General features: G+C 39.6%; 1 protein-coding gene and 1 pseudogene across 1 annotated transcript in view; one reads left to right on the top strand and one right to left on the bottom strand.

The window, feature by feature from the left end:
• Positions 1 to 10,350, bottom strand: part of LOC125346305 (lysosomal acid lipase/cholesteryl ester hydrolase-like) — a 31,327-nt gene extending 20,977 nt beyond the window's left edge. Inside the window, exons 1-3 of the mRNA XM_048338746.1 lie at positions 10,240 to 10,350; positions 8,513 to 8,630; positions 504 to 702 (exon numbers count right to left, since the gene is read on the bottom strand). Of these exons, the coding sequence (XP_048194703.1) occupies positions 504 to 702; positions 8,513 to 8,630; positions 10,240 to 10,350 (428 nt within the window). The remainder of the gene's footprint in view (positions 1 to 503; positions 703 to 8,512; positions 8,631 to 10,239) is intronic.
• Positions 10,351 to 15,939: 5,589 nt separating this feature from the next.
• On the top strand, positions 15,940 to 16,793 carry LOC125346309 (annotated as a pseudogene).
• Positions 16,794 to 17,880: the final 1,087 nt, after the last annotated feature.

Here is a 17,880-nt window from a genome sequence, read left to right as displayed (position 1 = left end):
GCAAGGCTCTGGGAAAGTTCTTTACCTGGACCTTCTACTATCAGCCTTCCAAAAACATTATGAGATAGGTGTTCATTATTCCCATGTCATAAATAATGAATCAGATATGAGGTTTTTTAATACATACACTATCATATGTCCCCTGTTGAGGGAGACAGAAGTAAGAGACAGAGAAGAGTTTCTGAAAGGAAGAAAAATGAGCACCTTGGGAATGTGTTTATGGAAGAGATAGGAAGGGTATCAGACTCTATAGAACCCGACACACAGAAATGCCAAAATTCCCAACTGAATCTAATTATTAATGTTCTTATTTCTTTCTAACTTACCTTAATATTAACTAGTAAGTTCTTGGCAAGGTTTAAATCTTTCAAAAAACACTAGTATCTTCACTCAAACAGTTTGATTATTATTTATGGATGGCCTCTTCTGTTGAATTCCTATGTATCTGCCTGCTTCTTAAGTGCTACAGAAACAAACCCAAATCATAAGCAACTCTAATGTACCTGAAAGCCCAGAATTCATCCTGAGTAACTGAGAGAATCTTGTGTTTCCGAGACCATGTGTTTCCTCGACTGTTTCCCATCCACACATCAAAACCAGCATCAGCAAGGATGAAGGCCAGACTGCTATTGTCCAAGTTTGTGACCCAGTTACTGGAATCACCTAGCAGACCATGCTGAAGATACACAACTGGTTTGGGAACTGAAAAAAAAAATTCACTTTTAAGGATGGGAAGGAACTATGTTTCAAACCGAATATGATATCTAAATACACAGAATTGATATAAAACTACTAAAACATATAATGAAATTAAAACTAATTAAAATGTTGAGGTGATATTTCCCATTACACAGCACTAAATATGTTGGAAACAGTATCTACAAGTTAGAAACAAAACCGGATTACTTTGTATGTGTGTTTGGAAGAGGCAGGGGAGGTATCCTGGGGCTTGAACTCAGGGCCTGTGTACTGTGCTGTGCCATTTGAGTCATAGCTCTATTACAAGCCTTTTCTCAGTTAATTGAAGTTAAGTGTCTCATGACCTTTCCTATCTGGACTGCCTTTAAACCATGATCCTCAGGTCTCTGCCGCCTGAGTAGCTAGGACTACAGAGATAAACTACCAGTGCCCAGCTTAATCTACGTTACTTTAACATGTCTGGAAAAATAAACACTGACTTAATCCTCAAAAATATTTTACTTCTTTTTAAAAATGTGCCATGTGTTTCTATACTTTGCTCCAATAATTGAATTCCTCACAATAATTTATAAGTAAATAAGTCAAGCAAAATGGTTGTAAATGTCAAGCACCAGCAATCCCAGCTATACATGAGGCTGTGATCTGAAGATTAAGGGTCAAAAGCCTACTAGGGGAGGAAAGTCTGTGAGGTTCCATCCCACATTAAAATGTTGGACTTAAGTGACTGCATCAGCCACTGAGCTGGAAAGATAAGTGTGACACCCCTGAGTATACACCCTGTGCCAAAAAGAAAAATCAAATACTAACACACAACAATGAGATGCCACTACAGGCATAAAGACCTAAAAGCTGAAAACACTGACACCACCAATGACTGTCAAGGAGGAAGAACAATAAAAATTCACATCGCTGCTAGTAGGAAAGCAAAATGGCAGAGCTACTTTGTAAGCACTTTGGTCATTTCTTACAGAAGCAAACAATCTTTTCTTTTTAAATGCCTTGTCAAGGTACAGAAGGGTTACAATTATTTCGGTAAGGTAATGAGTACATTTCTTGTCAAACTGTTTACCTCCCCCTCATTTTTCTCCCACCTTCCCTCTTCCCCAACCCCCTCACCCTAAGATAGACAGTTAGTTTAGAACATACTGTGTTGTAAGTATTCCTGTTGCATTGGTTTGCCTTTTACCCTTTTTTTTCACCGTTTTGAAGTTCTCCTTCACTTCCCTAATTCAGAAAAACATATATTCAATACCCAGTGTACCAAAATCAAATAGAGTGACAACAGAGGCTAAACCATAGGGAAGATAAACAAAAGAAAAAGAAGTAATTTCACATAGTATGTTAAAAATAACTGCAACAATGATAAGAGACTATAAACTTGTCTTCACACAAGAATATATACAAAGGGGGCTCTGTTGTAGCTCAGTGATAAAGTGTGTGTTCAGCACATGCAACTTTGTACATTGAATCCCAGTACAAAGACAAAAATTAAGGAATATGTAAAAAGATAAACATTTATATACATATTTAAGTGATTCATTACATTTCAAAGCCTATCTAAAGATTTATGAAAGATCAGGATTAATGCCCTGATGTTCCTAATTTTGTCTCTTTTAAAATAAATGTATGTTTTTAAACTTCTCAAGATTAAACAAACACTCACACACACACACACACACACACACACACACACACACAGCACACACAAGAAGACATCCTCAATGGTAACTAAGTCAGAGTTCACTTGTCTGCTCATGTCAAGAACCTTTAAATCATCACTTTTAGTTGATTAAATATGGAAAAACTATAATGCCAATGGTTGATGTCTAATATTTCTTTTCCTCAAGTATATAACTACCTCAGATATAAAGTTAAAAAGATATTACCGAACCAAGCAGGGACCTTCTAAAATAATGTGACTACATGAAACAGGCTTGAGTCCATGTGTTCCTTGTAGATATAATAAAAAAGAGTTAAATGACATCTATAATGTCAATATTAACTAGTATCATAAAATACTATCTGCAACAGAAATACCAACATTGTTTAACCAGTTATTGTTCAGACATTCACCATAGCTAATTTTAAGTCTCTTGTCATTGCAGACTTAATCTTCCTCTGGAACACTTGCACTTAAGCTTATACAAGGTGGTCTCTCAGTGTCACGTTGTCAGCAATTTTGGGAAACCATAATTGGGAGATAGTTCTTTGTTCTTTTTTTTTTTTTTACCAGTCTTGTGGTTTGAACTCAGGGTCTGAGCACTATCCCTGGCTTCCTTTTGCTCAAGGCTAGGACTCTACCACTTGAGCCACAGGGCCACTTCTGGCTTTTTCTGTGTATGTGGTACTGAGGAATCAAACCCAGGGATTCATGCATGCTAGGGAAGTACTCTACCTCTAACCCATATTCCCAGCCCCGGATGATGTTTCTGGTGGTAACTTATTGCTTAAATTTATAACCACTTGTATGTCTTACGGTACAGACTCACACTTGAACTGACAGTCACCTGCTCTAGTGTGAGATAAATACAGAGAGAGACAGACAGACAAACAGACAGACAGACAGACAGAGACAAAGAGAGAGAGAGAGAGAGAGAGAGAGAGAGGTATCCTCCCACCCATGAAAACCAACTGAGAGGGCTGGGAATACGGCCGAGTGGCAAGAGTGCATGAAGCCCTGGGTTCTATTCCTCAGCACCACATATATAGAAAAGGAACTCTGTGTTAAGGAAACGACTGTTATATCACTGTTGTAATTACTTTCAACATGCCATGTGAAACCGTAGCTTCTTTTGTTGATGATCCTCTTGTATCCTCCTGTGGTTATACCTGCATAACTACCACTGTATCTCATTTGAGTACACTGGAAACTGTATATAATGGTATTCGAACTAGGGAAGTGAAAGGGAATATCAAAATCGAGAGACAAAGGATAAAAAGACAAATGACTCCAAAAGCAATACTTGCAAAACCATTTGGTGTAAACCAACTGAACAACTCATGGGGGGAGAGGGAAAGGGGAAGGAGGAGGGGGCAATGAGGGTCAGGAAACAATACAAGAAATGTACCCAAGGTCTAATGTATGAAATTGTAACCTCTCTGTACATCACTTTGACAATAAATAATAAAAACATAAAATAAAATTTAAAAAAAAATAAGGAAAAGTTAATTTTTTTTCTTAAAAAAAAAAAAGGCCAGAAATGGAGTTGTAGGCTCAAATGACAGAGTGCTAGCGTTGAGCAAAAAGAATTCAGGGACAGTGCTCAGACCCTGAGTTCAAGCCCCAGGACTGGCAAAAAAAGAAAGAAAGAAAAGAAAACCAGCTGAGAGCCTGGCACTAATGGCTCACACCTGGAATCCTAGTTACTCTGGGAGCTTGATGATTTTGGATCAAAAAGGGCAATGCAAGCCCTTCCTCTTCTACCTGCAGTCAAGGAGTGCAAGTGGAATGGACATTGGAATATCAGGTACTATTACCACTCAAATACACAATCAATCTCTTTCAACAGCGGTTCAAACATCCATAGATTACATATTCATCCGGTATAACTGACCTCCAGAGAGAAAAGATCCCTGGAAGCCATGAGATTTCAAACTGCAGGAGAATGGACTTACTTAGCCCAACAAAGAGTAGAATCAGTGTCTTCTGAAGGGAAGAATGTTGCCTTTTTGTGAATGAGATTGGCACCTCCAAGAGACAACAAAGTAGCTCAAAGTCCTCAGTTTCCCCTTCAGAGAATTAACAGCCCACTCCAGGGATGGCTGCTCTTCACTGTCTACATGGCTCATTTGTGTAGTACCAAAACTGAGGTCCCTAATTATATTACTCCTAAAATGGGTTAAGTTCATACATTATTAACCTTGTCTCCAAAAATTTTTTCCAACATCTGGATCCTTTTTTTGTGAAAGACATCCCCACAAAACATGTCGACAATATTCTTCTCAAATGGCTTCATTAGCAGCAGGTTCCTCAGCTCCTGGGCCAGGAATACCTAACCAGACCTCCCGCCTTTAATCCGGAACCCCACCACTGACAATATTGCTCCTCTAGCCAGAGAGCCTTCCTCCCTTCTTTTATCTTACCTGTCCTAATTAGTAATAAAAACAAAACGCACTTGGGTAATCTCCACATGGCCAGATGTCCTTATCTTAAGGCCATAGAACAGTTCCTTGATTCACTGACACTCTCACCTTGCCCTCTTTCTCAGGCTACATAAATGTACCTAGCAGATACCAGATCTGAATCTCCTCCCAGTTTAATTGTTGAGCAGAAATCCTGGCCCTACTCCATTTCTGCCTTCAACCTTGACCTTAATTCTCAGCATTTCTTTCACCATTAATTACCTTCAAATGCCTCCACTAGATAATTCTAGCATTCTCTCAAACCCACTATAAACAGTTGAGATTGTAAAGCAAAGAGAGAGTCTCTAGTTTTGGATGCAAGCCTACCCTTGCAGTTGTTTTTTTTTTTTTTTTCATAACAAACCTGTGCTGGTGTTGAGCCATCTGTGTACTCTTTTTCTTCCCTTATTTTCCTCTTTTTGAACTTAATATGAGGATCAAAGCCAGACCAGACATAAAAATCCCTAAGACTCTTATGTCCAATTAACTAGCAAAAAACTAGCAGTGGAGCTCTGGCTCAAGTGGTAGAGTGCCAGCCTTGAGCGAAAAAGCTTAAGAAGGGTTACAGGGCCCCCAGTTGAAGCCCTCATATCTGCACAAACAAACAGCAAGCCAGCCACACACACACATGCACACACACACACACCACAAACACACGTGTAAAACTTAAATTGACTAAAATTTAAACTAAAGAAACACCCTGAATTCATAAATGTGTCTACATACACTTATTTTCTATTCATCTGAGATAGTGAAAGAGCATGAGAAAAACAAGACTTGGAAATGAAAGAAACCTGAGCTCAACTCCCCAAAGTGTTGAAAACATTCAATAGCTAAACAATCCTTAACTCAACGCCAACTATATGTTAGGCATCTTTTTAAGCATGAGAAGCTACAGTACATGCATGTATAGAAATATCCCAGGGATATGTACATATGTACATATTGTACATATATTAATTAATATAGGTAAAATGTGTTGAATTAGGGACAGAGCAAAGAACAAAAGTTGCAGGAACAAAACACTATCCCCATATAGCTTACATTATATATCCTGAGTCAGACAGACCTGGGCTCAGCACAGGTTCTCCTCAAGCTTTGACAGGAAACCTTGAATAATATTCAAAATGTCTATCATCCCTGCAGAGTAACTATGATAATATGGACCTTATAAGGAACAATGATCTGTGAAATTCTTCTGTGAGAAATTACAAACCAAGTGATTGACATACAGACAGGGTGCAATCTATATCAGCTTCAAATATTCATTTGCTGTTTAGCCAGCCTGAGCCACAGATTCATAAATAATAGTTCAAGAGAATGAATGAGATCACTGAGCTTGGCATTGTGGGGAATGTCCGTGGTAGTAGCAATGAGAGGCTATTGTAAGAGGATAAAGGGTTTAAGGCCAGCCTGGACTCCACAGTGAGACCATCTTAAAACAAAACAAAACAACAACACACACACACACAAAAAAAAAACCCTGTGGCTCAAATTGGTAGAATGTTAGCCTTGAACAGAAAAGCTCAGAGTTAATGTCTAGCTCCCAAGTGTAAGCCCCACAACATATGTAAAATAAATAAAGTGAAAGTCAAAAATGAAGAAAAGGAAGATAATAAAGTATGAAGGACAGTACATGACACATTGTTCAAACTGAACAAATAGCTCCCTGTGCTTTCAATTCATTCTTTATCATAGCAAAACAATAAGCTAATTGTCAACTGGACAAATAATTAAAGTGCAATCCATGTGGTGTAATAAATCAGCCATCAACAATGAGAGTGACTGTGCAAAAAGCTAAGAGGATAACAAAAAATAGAGGCAGAATTCAAAATGATAGACTATGCTAAACTATGCCCATGCAAAAGGAGCAAAAAAGGAGAAAAAGGCCTCATATCTAAAGTATACGCAGAACTAAAAAAAATTCCTCCATAAAAAACCCTCAAAGAACCAACAGCCCCCTGAACAAGTGGGCTAAAGACTTAAAAGGAGACTTCTCTGATGAGGAAATGAGAATGGCCAAGAGACATATGAAAAACTGCTCTATTTCACTGGCCATGAAAGAAATGCAAATCAAAACAACATTGAGATTCCATCTCACCCCAGTAAGAATGTCCTATATCAAGAAAACTAACAATGACAAATGTGGCCAAAAGGGAATCCTACTTCATTGTTGGTGGGAATGTAAACTGGTTCAGCCACTCTGGAAAGCAGTATGGAGTTTCCTCAGAAGGCTAAACATAGAGCTCCCCTATGACCCAGCATCCCCACTTTTGGGCATCTACCCAAAAGACCTCAAACAAGAACACACTAAAGCCACCAGCACAACAATGTTCATCGCAGCCCAATTTGTCATAGCTAAAATATGGAACCAACCCAGATGCCCCTCAGTAGATAAATGGATCAGGAAAATGTGGTACATATACACAATGGAATTTTATGCCTCTATCGGAAAGAATGACATTGCCACATTCATAAGGAAATGGAAGGACTTGGAAAAAAATTGTACTTATTGTTATCAGCCATATCCAAAGAAGCATAAACTCTATTGTTTCCCTCATAGGGAATAATTAGCACCAGTTTAGGCTAGCCACAGCAGAGGATCACAAGAGCCTAACAGCTATACCCTTATGAACGCATAAGATGATGCTAAGTGAAATGAACTCCATGTTATGGAAATGACTGTTATATCACTGTTTTAATTACTTTCAACATGCTATGTGAAACTGTATCTTCTATTGTTGATGATCCTCTTGTATCCTTTCCTGTGGTTGTACTAGTACTATCACTATATCTCATCTGAATACACTGGATACTGTATATACTGGTATTAAAACTAGGGAAGTGAAAGGGAATATCAAAATCAGCAAAACCATTTGGTGTAAACCAACTGAACAACTCATGGAGGAAGAGGGAAAGGGCGTAGGGGGATTGAGGGAGGAGGTAACAAACATTACAGGAAATGTACCCAAGGCCTAATATATGAAGCTGTAACCTCTCTGTACATCAATTTGACAATAAAATAAAATAAAAATTTAAATGTCCAGAAAAAGAAATGGGAAGAATGACTTCTTGGTGCTTCTCAGTGGACAAATGGATCAATTGAATGTGGAATGGAATTCTACTATTTCATCAGAAAGAATGATATTTTACCATTCATAAAGAAATTGAGAGACTTGCAAAAAATTATGTTAAGCCAAGAAAGCTAGAACTTTAGAAACATTGTTTGCACGTTTTCCTTCATTTGTGGTAACTAGAGTGTGCCTATAAATCTACAAGTTGAACACAATGAATGATAAAAGACAAAAAAATACACTGGGACGTGTTAAAGTTTGTAAGTCTCTAGGTATTCACAGGGAGTAAGACTAAAGGAGGATATACCTAGGAGAGGATCACAAGCCTCATTAGCTATGTGCATATGATCATATAAAATAATATTTTTCAAAATGAACCCCAAGAAACAAAAACAAGCAGTGGCTACTAAAAAAAAACCAAAAACACAGTTGATGATAAAGTTGAACTAAGGGGAGGCTTCTAGCTGTGTAATATGTATAGGAATTAAAAGTTTTTCTTTAAGAAACACAAAAGAATGACTTCTTGGAAGGAGACTAGAATTGAGCTGATGAATGTTAAGGTAGCTTAAAGAGGTTACTTGAAGAGCTCTTCTCTCTTACCGCACAAAACACCATACCTTGCTCAGAGTGGTTCTTTTTCCCATGAGGGATTCGGTGAACACCCAGAATATACCCATCCTCTGTCTCCACGAAATGTTCCTCACCAGCGTATCCCCAGTATCTTATCATTTGAATCTGGGAGGAGAAAAGGCAACATGCATTCTATGGACAGAATCTGGTCCAATTTCCCTTATGAACAGGAAAAGGATAAAACAGCACATAATAACATTCTCTGGGTTGTTATTTAGGAAATTAACTGTTACTGATATTTGTGTCTCTTCACCATAGCCAACAGCTCATCATATAACTAAATCCTCTACAAGAACAGATATATTCTTAAACTTTGTTTTCATCATTCTAGCAGGTTCTATACCAAGTTATCTAATATTGCTGTAGCACTTGGATTTAGGCCTTCATTCTATCCTGCATACCACGTCAAAAGAAACTCTTTACACTAGTTGGTAGTGTCTCATGCCTCTAATCCTAGCTACCCAGGAGGCAAAGAATTAGGTATCACAGTCATAGCCAGCCTGAACAGGAAACTCCACGAGACTCTTAGCTCCCATAAGCCACCAGAAAACTATAGGTGGCCCTGTGGCTCAAGTTGAAGAGTGCTAGCTTTGAGCTGAAAAACTCAGAGAGCGCCCATTCTGAGTTCAAACCCATAACCATCCAAAAATAAATAAATACACCATAACTTCCTTTTTTTCTAAATATGTAAACAAGTATTACTTTGTTTTCATGATCCTAGCATAAGAAATCAAACCGCAAAAAAAAATTCATTTTCATCAACAGACCAATAACAGTTACACTAGAAAGTCCAGGGGCAGTTAAGGCAGACTCTCAGTCTCTCTAGGTCTCTGACTCTGACTCTCCTCTCTCTTTCTCTTTCTCTCTCTGTAAAAGTTAACCTCAAGAACTCATTATGAGGGCTGGGAATGTGGCTTCACGGTAGAGTGTTTGTGCAGCATACATGAAGTCCTGGGTTTGAATTCTCAGTGCTAAATAAATAGAAATCAAACAGAAAAAGGGCTCAAGTGGTAGAGTGCTAGCCTTGAGCAAAAGAAACTCAGAGACAGTGCCCAGGCCCTGAGGCCATGACCCAAGACTGGCAAAAAAAAAAAAAAAGACCCTGTTATCAGGCTATCAACTTTTCCAACTCCTAACCTCATTATTCAGCTGGATTCCTTCATCCTCTAGTTTAGAGCTATTGTGTGCTTTAGTAAACTGTATCATTCTGATATTAGGCCTAAATATATTTTCAAGGTTTTTAATTGACATGAGAATAACTGTGAAATGCAAGAAATAATTATGGGTATATTTTTATTTCACCTAAACTTCTTTTCAGACACTTTGATTTTGGGGATAAAGCATGGGCACTAGAAATTCTTAATCATGATCTTTGTTCCAAGTATCATTTAGACAACTATTAGTAATAATGCTCTTAAGGAGCTGTAATATCCTTTCATACTGCTCTTTAATGAAATTCTGTGAAACTCAACACCCAAATAGATTAATAAAAAAAAAAACAGTATCTTAACAAGTACAGAGTTCTCAACAAACACATGAAGTTCATTTCATAAATGTGACTTATTACAGAATCTAAGATTCAGAGGAAGTGGAGAAAACTTAATGAGCTATTAAGAGATCACGGTTTTGCTTTCATACAGCTATATAGCTATAATTAAGGGAACCACATTTGTCATGCTTGCATTTTAAGAGCATGTAACTTGGGAAAACTTACCACAGTCATGCTTACTTCAGGATTCACAGCTGATACTGTCCCTCTGCTCCCCTGGGAGTGCAGGATCCCCAGGACCAAACACACCAGGAACTCCAGGAAGTGCATTGTCATCTAAACAAAGCAATCCATTATTACTTCTCCACAATTACACTAGAGCTTAATGTACTCACAAAAACTTTCTGGAAAGCAGAATCCTGTGAAAGAAAAAAGAGGCAATATTCATTTCCTAAAAAATTCTCCTGCTGAGTTAACATGTACCAAATTAAGCATAGCACATCCACTTAGTAACTCACCTTAAATTTAAAGGGTCCCCAGAGAAGTGTGGGTGGGTCATACACTTGGATAGGGTGAGAAACAGGGAGAGGAAAAAAGTGCCAAAGCAGCTTAGCTTCGCACCTGTCCCCTTTCATGTGGAACTCAAATCTTTTTGTGTTCTTTCAGGCACTATGAGCCCTTATGTCCCGCTAGCTACTCACTTCTATTCTTCACCTAAACTCTATGTCAAGATTTAAGTTTGTCACTTGGGTGGGGAAAAAATGGGAAGAAAGAATCACTCTGTCTTCTCTAAGTCTCCAACCATCACCTGAGGATATCCTAGTTTCTGGCAGGTTTACTCGAAATCGCAGTATAGCAAAGACCCCAGGAACACTGAGGATGTAGTGGTATGACACTCCTCAACACATGCAAATGCTTAGGGAAAAAAGGCTGGGCCTGGAGCCCAGACTCCCTACAGGGAAAACAATAAAGGTAACCATTTAAAAATATGTTTGTACATACAGCAGAACTAAGATATACATCAAAGTGCTTATACTAGCTTTGTGTGTAATAGATAAACGTTGGGAAACTCCACTCTTCCAAATGTATAACTAGATAAACAATTTGTGGATAAACAAATCATCAGTGAAAAGGAATTAATGCACATGAACGGATCGCAAAATAACTCTCCTATGTTAAAGAAGGAAGTACAGAGACAGACAGACAGACAGATACACACAAACACACACACACACACACACACACACACAAGAGAATCAACGTAGTCTCACTCATTCATTTGAAATATTGGCAGAAACCAGGTCATTTATATTGACAGTAAATACATTATTACCAGAGAAAGAAGGAACAGGAGAAAAGGCCTACCAAGTGAAATGCACCAGAAATATGTTGCAGAGGTGATACATAGTTGTACAACAATGTACACTTATACAAATATATTGAAACCCCACAAGACTATATTATTACTCCTACAGTATAATAATAACCTCCACACAACTGTTTAAATAACAAAAGCCATGCTTAAACTAAGTAATCCAGGACTAATGAGAAAGTGATTCTTGGATTACAAAGGTCAATCAATCCTCCCCTTCTGATGCAATCCACCATGGAGTAATTTTTCCAGGCAATAACACACCTCAAAATTCTAGTAAGGAGGTCATATTATCATGAGTCTATATTGGCCCTGCAACCCATTGATTTAAATTCTGACTGCATCTTTATTTATTTATTTATTTACTTACTTACTTACTTATTTGGTGCAGGCAATCAAAATAAAGGCTTCTGGAAATTGGTAAAAGTTCTACTACTGAGCTACATATTCACCCAGGGAAGAGCTGTTCAACTCTGGGCTACATATTATTCTAAATTCACTTCACCAAAAGGCCCTTCCGACTAGAGAAAAATGCACTGACTGATAAAGAAACAGCAAGTTTATTGTCACAGTTCAAGTTGGCATCTGTGAGTAGCTGCTTTCAACCTAGTGTCTATTCTATAGAACCTGGCACAGCAAACCAATGGGTGGCCATTAGAGTGGCAGATGATGCTACTGATATGAACATGTCATCCATTTACTCTTTCCTTCTCCCAAAACACTTCACTTTTCAACATACTCCACAATTTGTTCTTCTAGAGAAGATGGTGTGAGAATTAAAAACACTAGATTGAGACACGACTGGACCATGCTTGTAGTCCTTGCTAAATAAGAGGTTAAGATGGAAGGAAGGTGGTTTAAAGGGAGTCTGGGTAGCAAAGTCCATAGGACACATATCTCTAATTAACCATGAAGAGCCAGAAGTGGAGCTGTGGATCAAGTAGTAGAACACTGCCCATGTGCAAACAATTGAAGGGACAGGTCCAAGGCCCAGTACTGATATAAAACCAAAACAAAACAAAAATCTTTAAGTTGGGTTTAGAATGTGCTTCTGGCCCTTATACTTTTTTGTGGGTTCTTTTGACTTTGTACAGATATAATAAAGTAGTGCTCCTTCTCTTTAATTTCACCCAAGGAGAAGGGAAGTGCAGTCTGGGGCCAAGTAAGAGCCAAGTGTGGCAGAAATATCAGATGCCCAATGAGGATTCTGAGAGGGAAGATGGAGCAGCCTAAGACAACAGAATCAGAAGACTTCAAGCTTGTCCTGTGGCTTTCTACTGAATAACTGGCCTCACTAGTTGACAAATCCCAGACAGCCAGGAGGAGGCTGGACCAGTGCCCAGAGCCCCAACTCCAAAGTGTGGGGAGATGCCTAGGATTACCCTCTGCACCCAGGTATCCCAGGAGCCCTGCACAACAAATGCTCAGGCCCAGTAGGGAGGCGCAGGAACCCTGGGTCAGATTCCAGGCAGGACCTGTGCGCAACCACCTGCCTAGCCTGCAGAGACACGTAGAGCACCATCACCCCTGCACCAGACCTCATCCTGAGCACAGAGGGCTGCTACTCACCACAGCTGCCTTCCCGGCCGCAGTCCTGATAGCACTGCTCACTCCAATAAGAAGGGTGTTGGTAGTGAATCTGTAGGTGGCCCAGGAGGATGGACAGGTACCAGCACAACCAATCAGGGTGGATTAGCTCAGCTGTCATCAACAGCCTGCCACTGAGTGCCCTGAGACTCTGCTCTAGCCAGGCCCTGCAGCTTCTGACAGAGCACCATGGTGAACCTTACCTGTAAACCAAGGAGATTGATCCCTGGGCAGCCCAGAGGCTGTGGGGTCATCACAACTGGGTCATCAGTCTTGTCCCCAGCACTCTCTATCCCCTCACATGGCCCCTCCTCCCTGCAACCCAAACCACAGATCCTGAAAAACTGGTGTCCACTGATACTGGAAAAGAACACCTGGGTCCTCAAATAAACACAAATCACATCTCCACACAAACTGCTCAGTGGGATTCTGATGTCAAACAGTCTATGTGCATTGTATTTATTTGTGTTAAATATTTGTGAAGAGGAGGAACATAGCATCATTCAACATGCCTGTATTGTATACTAATCAGAGCATTTACCAAAATTTGATAATGCACCTATTAGAGGTTATACATTATTCAAACTGGAATATACTTAGGAAAATACTTTCTATTTTGCTTGTAACCTAATGGGAAGAATAAACAACTATCGAAAGTTATAGAAAGCAATAAAACAGAGGGAAGGAATACACAATAATAAAGTATTTTCTACACACATTTCCACACAGATTCAAACCATATGGATGTATAAGTATGGATGGATATATATATGTACATGTATGTATATACAGATATATATACACATAAGAATATAAATATTAAAAATGACTAATGAAGTGGCATCTGAGCTCAGACAGAGATTGAGAGCCATGTGGACTCTGGGAAAAAGCACTCTGAGATGATAACATCAAATGCAAAGTCCCAGCCACTGGTATATCACCTATAAATTCTTGAAACAGCTATGAGGTCAATGCAGCTCAAATAAACTCTGCTTTATGGAAAAGGAGAACTTGAGGTACTGGAAGTCATTGGCTGGACAGAGAATCAAGACTCTGGGTTCTTCTGTATTTTCAGACCAAGGTAAGAATCCACTGCTAGGATTTTAGTCAAAGGCAACATAATGTGGTTAACATAAAGATCAATCTGGTTGCTGAGGTTAGCGATGAAGGAGGAAATCAGATTACCACAGTGGCCCAACAAAGAGTTACTGGTGATTTAAGGAAGCATAGTAGTTACTAGTAAGTACTGTTGTGGAAAACATGGTAGCTCTAGATATGTTAGTGGTGAGTTGGACAAGCATAGCTATTTTCAGTCAGTATTTCACACAAGAAGTGGTAAATCTAGAATTACTCAAAGAGATAAGCTAAGAGGATTGGCTTGGGAGAAGATGGATTGACATATAAGAAGAAAAACAACTTCAGGGATACTAACATTGCATCAGGTAAAGTGATGGTTCCATGAACTGAAACAGAGAAAGCACCAGAAAGGATAGCTACAGAGGAATTCAAAAGTAGGTTCCAGGTGTTTTGATTTTGATAACATTATTAGGGAATACCAGTTATGGCCACTGTAGAAAAAGAAGCCATTGATGGAATTCCAAGCAGAATAAATAGTCACGCAGATCATGCAACTGAAGCCAAGTAGGGTTTGAGCAGGCACCCCAGGGTTTATTTAAAACAATAGGAAGGCTGGGGCTAGGTTGAGAGAAAATGTCAACAGAGAATAGGGGTTAAGCTACAGATTACCAAAACTGCTTTCCAAGTTTCCAAAACAGAAGAGTTAGTAACACCTTGGCTCTCCTTTCCCTGTGCCAGCCCATCTTCCCCCAGCTTCCTCCTGTCGTCAAATGCAGCCAGAAGCTGGCAGAATAGGGAGATTAACAATTTAGGCTGCAAGAGTCAGACATCTATACCTTCTGAGACACAAAATATAGTCAAGAAAGTACAGGAAATGATCTGAGGAAATAAGTAAGTAAATAAATGCAGAAGTAAACAATACATCCACAAGAAATGTTCAGTTGGAACCAGAATGTGTAGTATGCAAAGTTTCAAAGTCATCTTTTAGACTAGACATAGCATTTGGGAAGAACCAGGTGAGAGACAGAATGTAAACTCATTAAATCATAACAACTGCCTAACAGCAAAAGAATTAAAGGCAGACTCAGAAAATGTAAAAACTGAGAGGAGAATTGGAGAACTGAGAGTGTTGCACTTGATATAATGTAAGGAACAAAATGTGAAGAAAGCAGAAATGATCAGCTGAGGTAATTGCTAATTATACCTTCAGTGAAGCAAGTCCTGAGAATTGACCATTAATTTAGCAATACATCTGCATTTCAGACGTTGTGATATTTCTTTACATGAGGGTCTCATTTGTCCCTCAGTAGTTGTTTCATATTCTCTATTTATAGGTAAACAAATTGAGGTTGTCCAGGCTGAGAGTGGGAAGGCACCGCTGGCTCCAGGAACAACTATGGATTAAGGAATTAAGGATTAAGGATTATGGATTAAGGAATGTTCATAATGGCTAAAGATACTTTATATACCCAAAGAAAGCAAATTTGTCTACTGACTGTTATGGAGAGTCTACATGGTAGCCTCAAGGACTGGAAGCCTTGAGGCCCTGAAGTGATGATGGAATATGCCAGAGAGGAAAGGAGATTTGAATTGTCTTTCTGGGACCTTTTTCTCACCCACCCTGAGAAAGTCTCAACCTGGATCAATTCTCAGGTCACGTTGAGCACTGCTGCTCTTTCCTGTCCAACCTGTGGTATCTGAGAGCTGTTCAAAACCACATAGAGCCCTGGGTAGCTGGCTGGGTCTGTCCATCCCAAACTCCCAATGCCCCTAGTCCTCACATGCATTTCAATGTTTAAGAATTCAAGGCAGGTCAGATGGTTTGAACAGATGAAGACAGAACCTGAGCCAGGTACGGGTAAGGGACACAGTTCTGCTGAGAGCCAAAGATGGCAGTGAACGTATATTCAATGTCAGTAACCAGTGATAACCTAAGTCGACATGATATGCTGGCCTGGATCAGTGAGTCTCTACAGTTGAATCTGACAAAGATTGAACAGTTGTGCTCAGATGCTGCCTATTGTCAGTTTATGGACATGCTATTCCCTGGCTCTATTGCCTTGAAGAAAGTGAAATTCCAAGCTAAACTAGAACATGAATATATCCAGAACTTCAAAATACTACAAGCATATTTTAAGAGGATGGGTGTTGACAAAATAATTCCTGTGGATAAATTAGTAAAAGGAAAGTTTCAGAACAACTTTGAATTTGTCCAGTGGTTCAAGAAATTTTTTTATGTGAACTATGATGGAAAAGACTATGACCCTGTAGCTGCCAGACAAGGCCAAGAAACCGCAGTGGCTCCCACCCTTGTTTCTCCAGCTCTGAATAAACCCAAGAACCCTCTTGGCTCTAGCAGCGCAGCTCCGACAAGGCCCCCATTTCAACACAGAGAACTACTGCAACTCCTAAGGCTGGCCCAGGGGTGGTGTGAAAGAATCCTGGGGTGGGCAACAGGAATGATGAAGCAGCCGAATTGATGCATCAGGTCAAAGTATTGAAACTTATTGTGGAAGATTCCTACTTCAGAAAGCTAAGGAACGTTGAACTGATTTGCCAGGAGAATGAAGGGGAAAATGACCCTGTATTGCAGAGGATTGTAGATATTCTCTATGCCACAGATGAAGGCTTTGTGATACCTGATGAAGAGGGCCCACAGGAAGAGCAAGAAGAGTATTAACAGCCTGGACCAGCAGATCAACATTGAATTCTTCACTCCAAAATCATGTGCTTAACTGTAAAATACTCCTTTATTGTTCCTAAAGGATTCACTGGTTTCTTTTCATAAGCAAAAAGTACCTCTTCTTAAAAGTGCACTTGGCAGGAATTTTACTCCTTTTCCAATAAGTTTGAGTTAGGAGCTTATAGCAGAAGCAGTATTAACATCTATGTGGTTCACCTGGGAACAGAGAGGCTGACCATGGGGCTCAGCATGTGGACACTGGTCATACTGATGGCTAAAGAAGGTGTTTGATGTAACACTGAGGTGGCAGCCTCAGTAGAGATATGTAAAGACTTAATTGAATTTTAAGCTAATGTGAAATCCTGACCAAGAACAATTTAACACATAAGTGCCCTGAGAGTATTTAAAATCTGCTTCCAGGGATAGGAATATGGCCTAGTGGTAGAGTGCCTGCCTCGTATACATGAACTTCAATTCCTCAGCACCACATATACGGAAAAAGATAGAAGTAGCACTGTGGCTCAAGTGGAAGATTGCTAGCCTTGAGCTAAAAGAAACCAGGGACAGTGCCCAGGCCCTGAGTCTAAGCCCCAAGACTGGCAAAAAACAAACCAACAAACAAAATATGCTTCCATATTTCAAAATAGAAAATGAACATGACAGGAGATATCATGTGTCTGACTTTGTGGTCTGGGAAGGAGGGGCCAGACTTTGGGACCTTTGGAGCCTGCTGCCTCAGGCCTTACAGGGCTGCTTAAATCCTCACAGGCCACATCTTTGGCCCCAAAGTGAAGTCTAAAAAATTGCTCTATAAGGCCATTTGGTGTCATTGGCCATAGGCATCCCTGCTACAAACAAGTGGCATGGCTGCCTGGGTGAATAGTGTGCTTCAACCCTGAGATGGTTTGAGGTGAAGACCTAGATTTTCATCAATCAGTCCACTGATTTTTTCCAATTGTCCTTGAAATTGCTTTGTATTGTGTTTTTTGGGAAATGAGATATGCCCAGGTTTGGGTTTTTTTGTTTTTTGTTTTTTGGTGTTGTTGTTGTTGTTTTTTTCGGTTGTTGTTTTGCCAGTCTTGGGGCTTGGACTCAGGGCCTGAGCACTGCTCCTGGCTTCTTTTTACTCAAGGCTAGCACTCTACCA

This window comes from Perognathus longimembris, chromosome 2, assembly GCF_023159225.1.
Source record: "Perognathus longimembris pacificus isolate PPM17 chromosome 2, ASM2315922v1, whole genome shotgun sequence".
In the NCBI taxonomy this organism is placed as follows: domain Eukaryota; kingdom Metazoa; phylum Chordata; class Mammalia; order Rodentia; family Heteromyidae; genus Perognathus; species Perognathus longimembris.
This window is presented reverse-complemented; position numbering and strand designations above follow the sequence as displayed.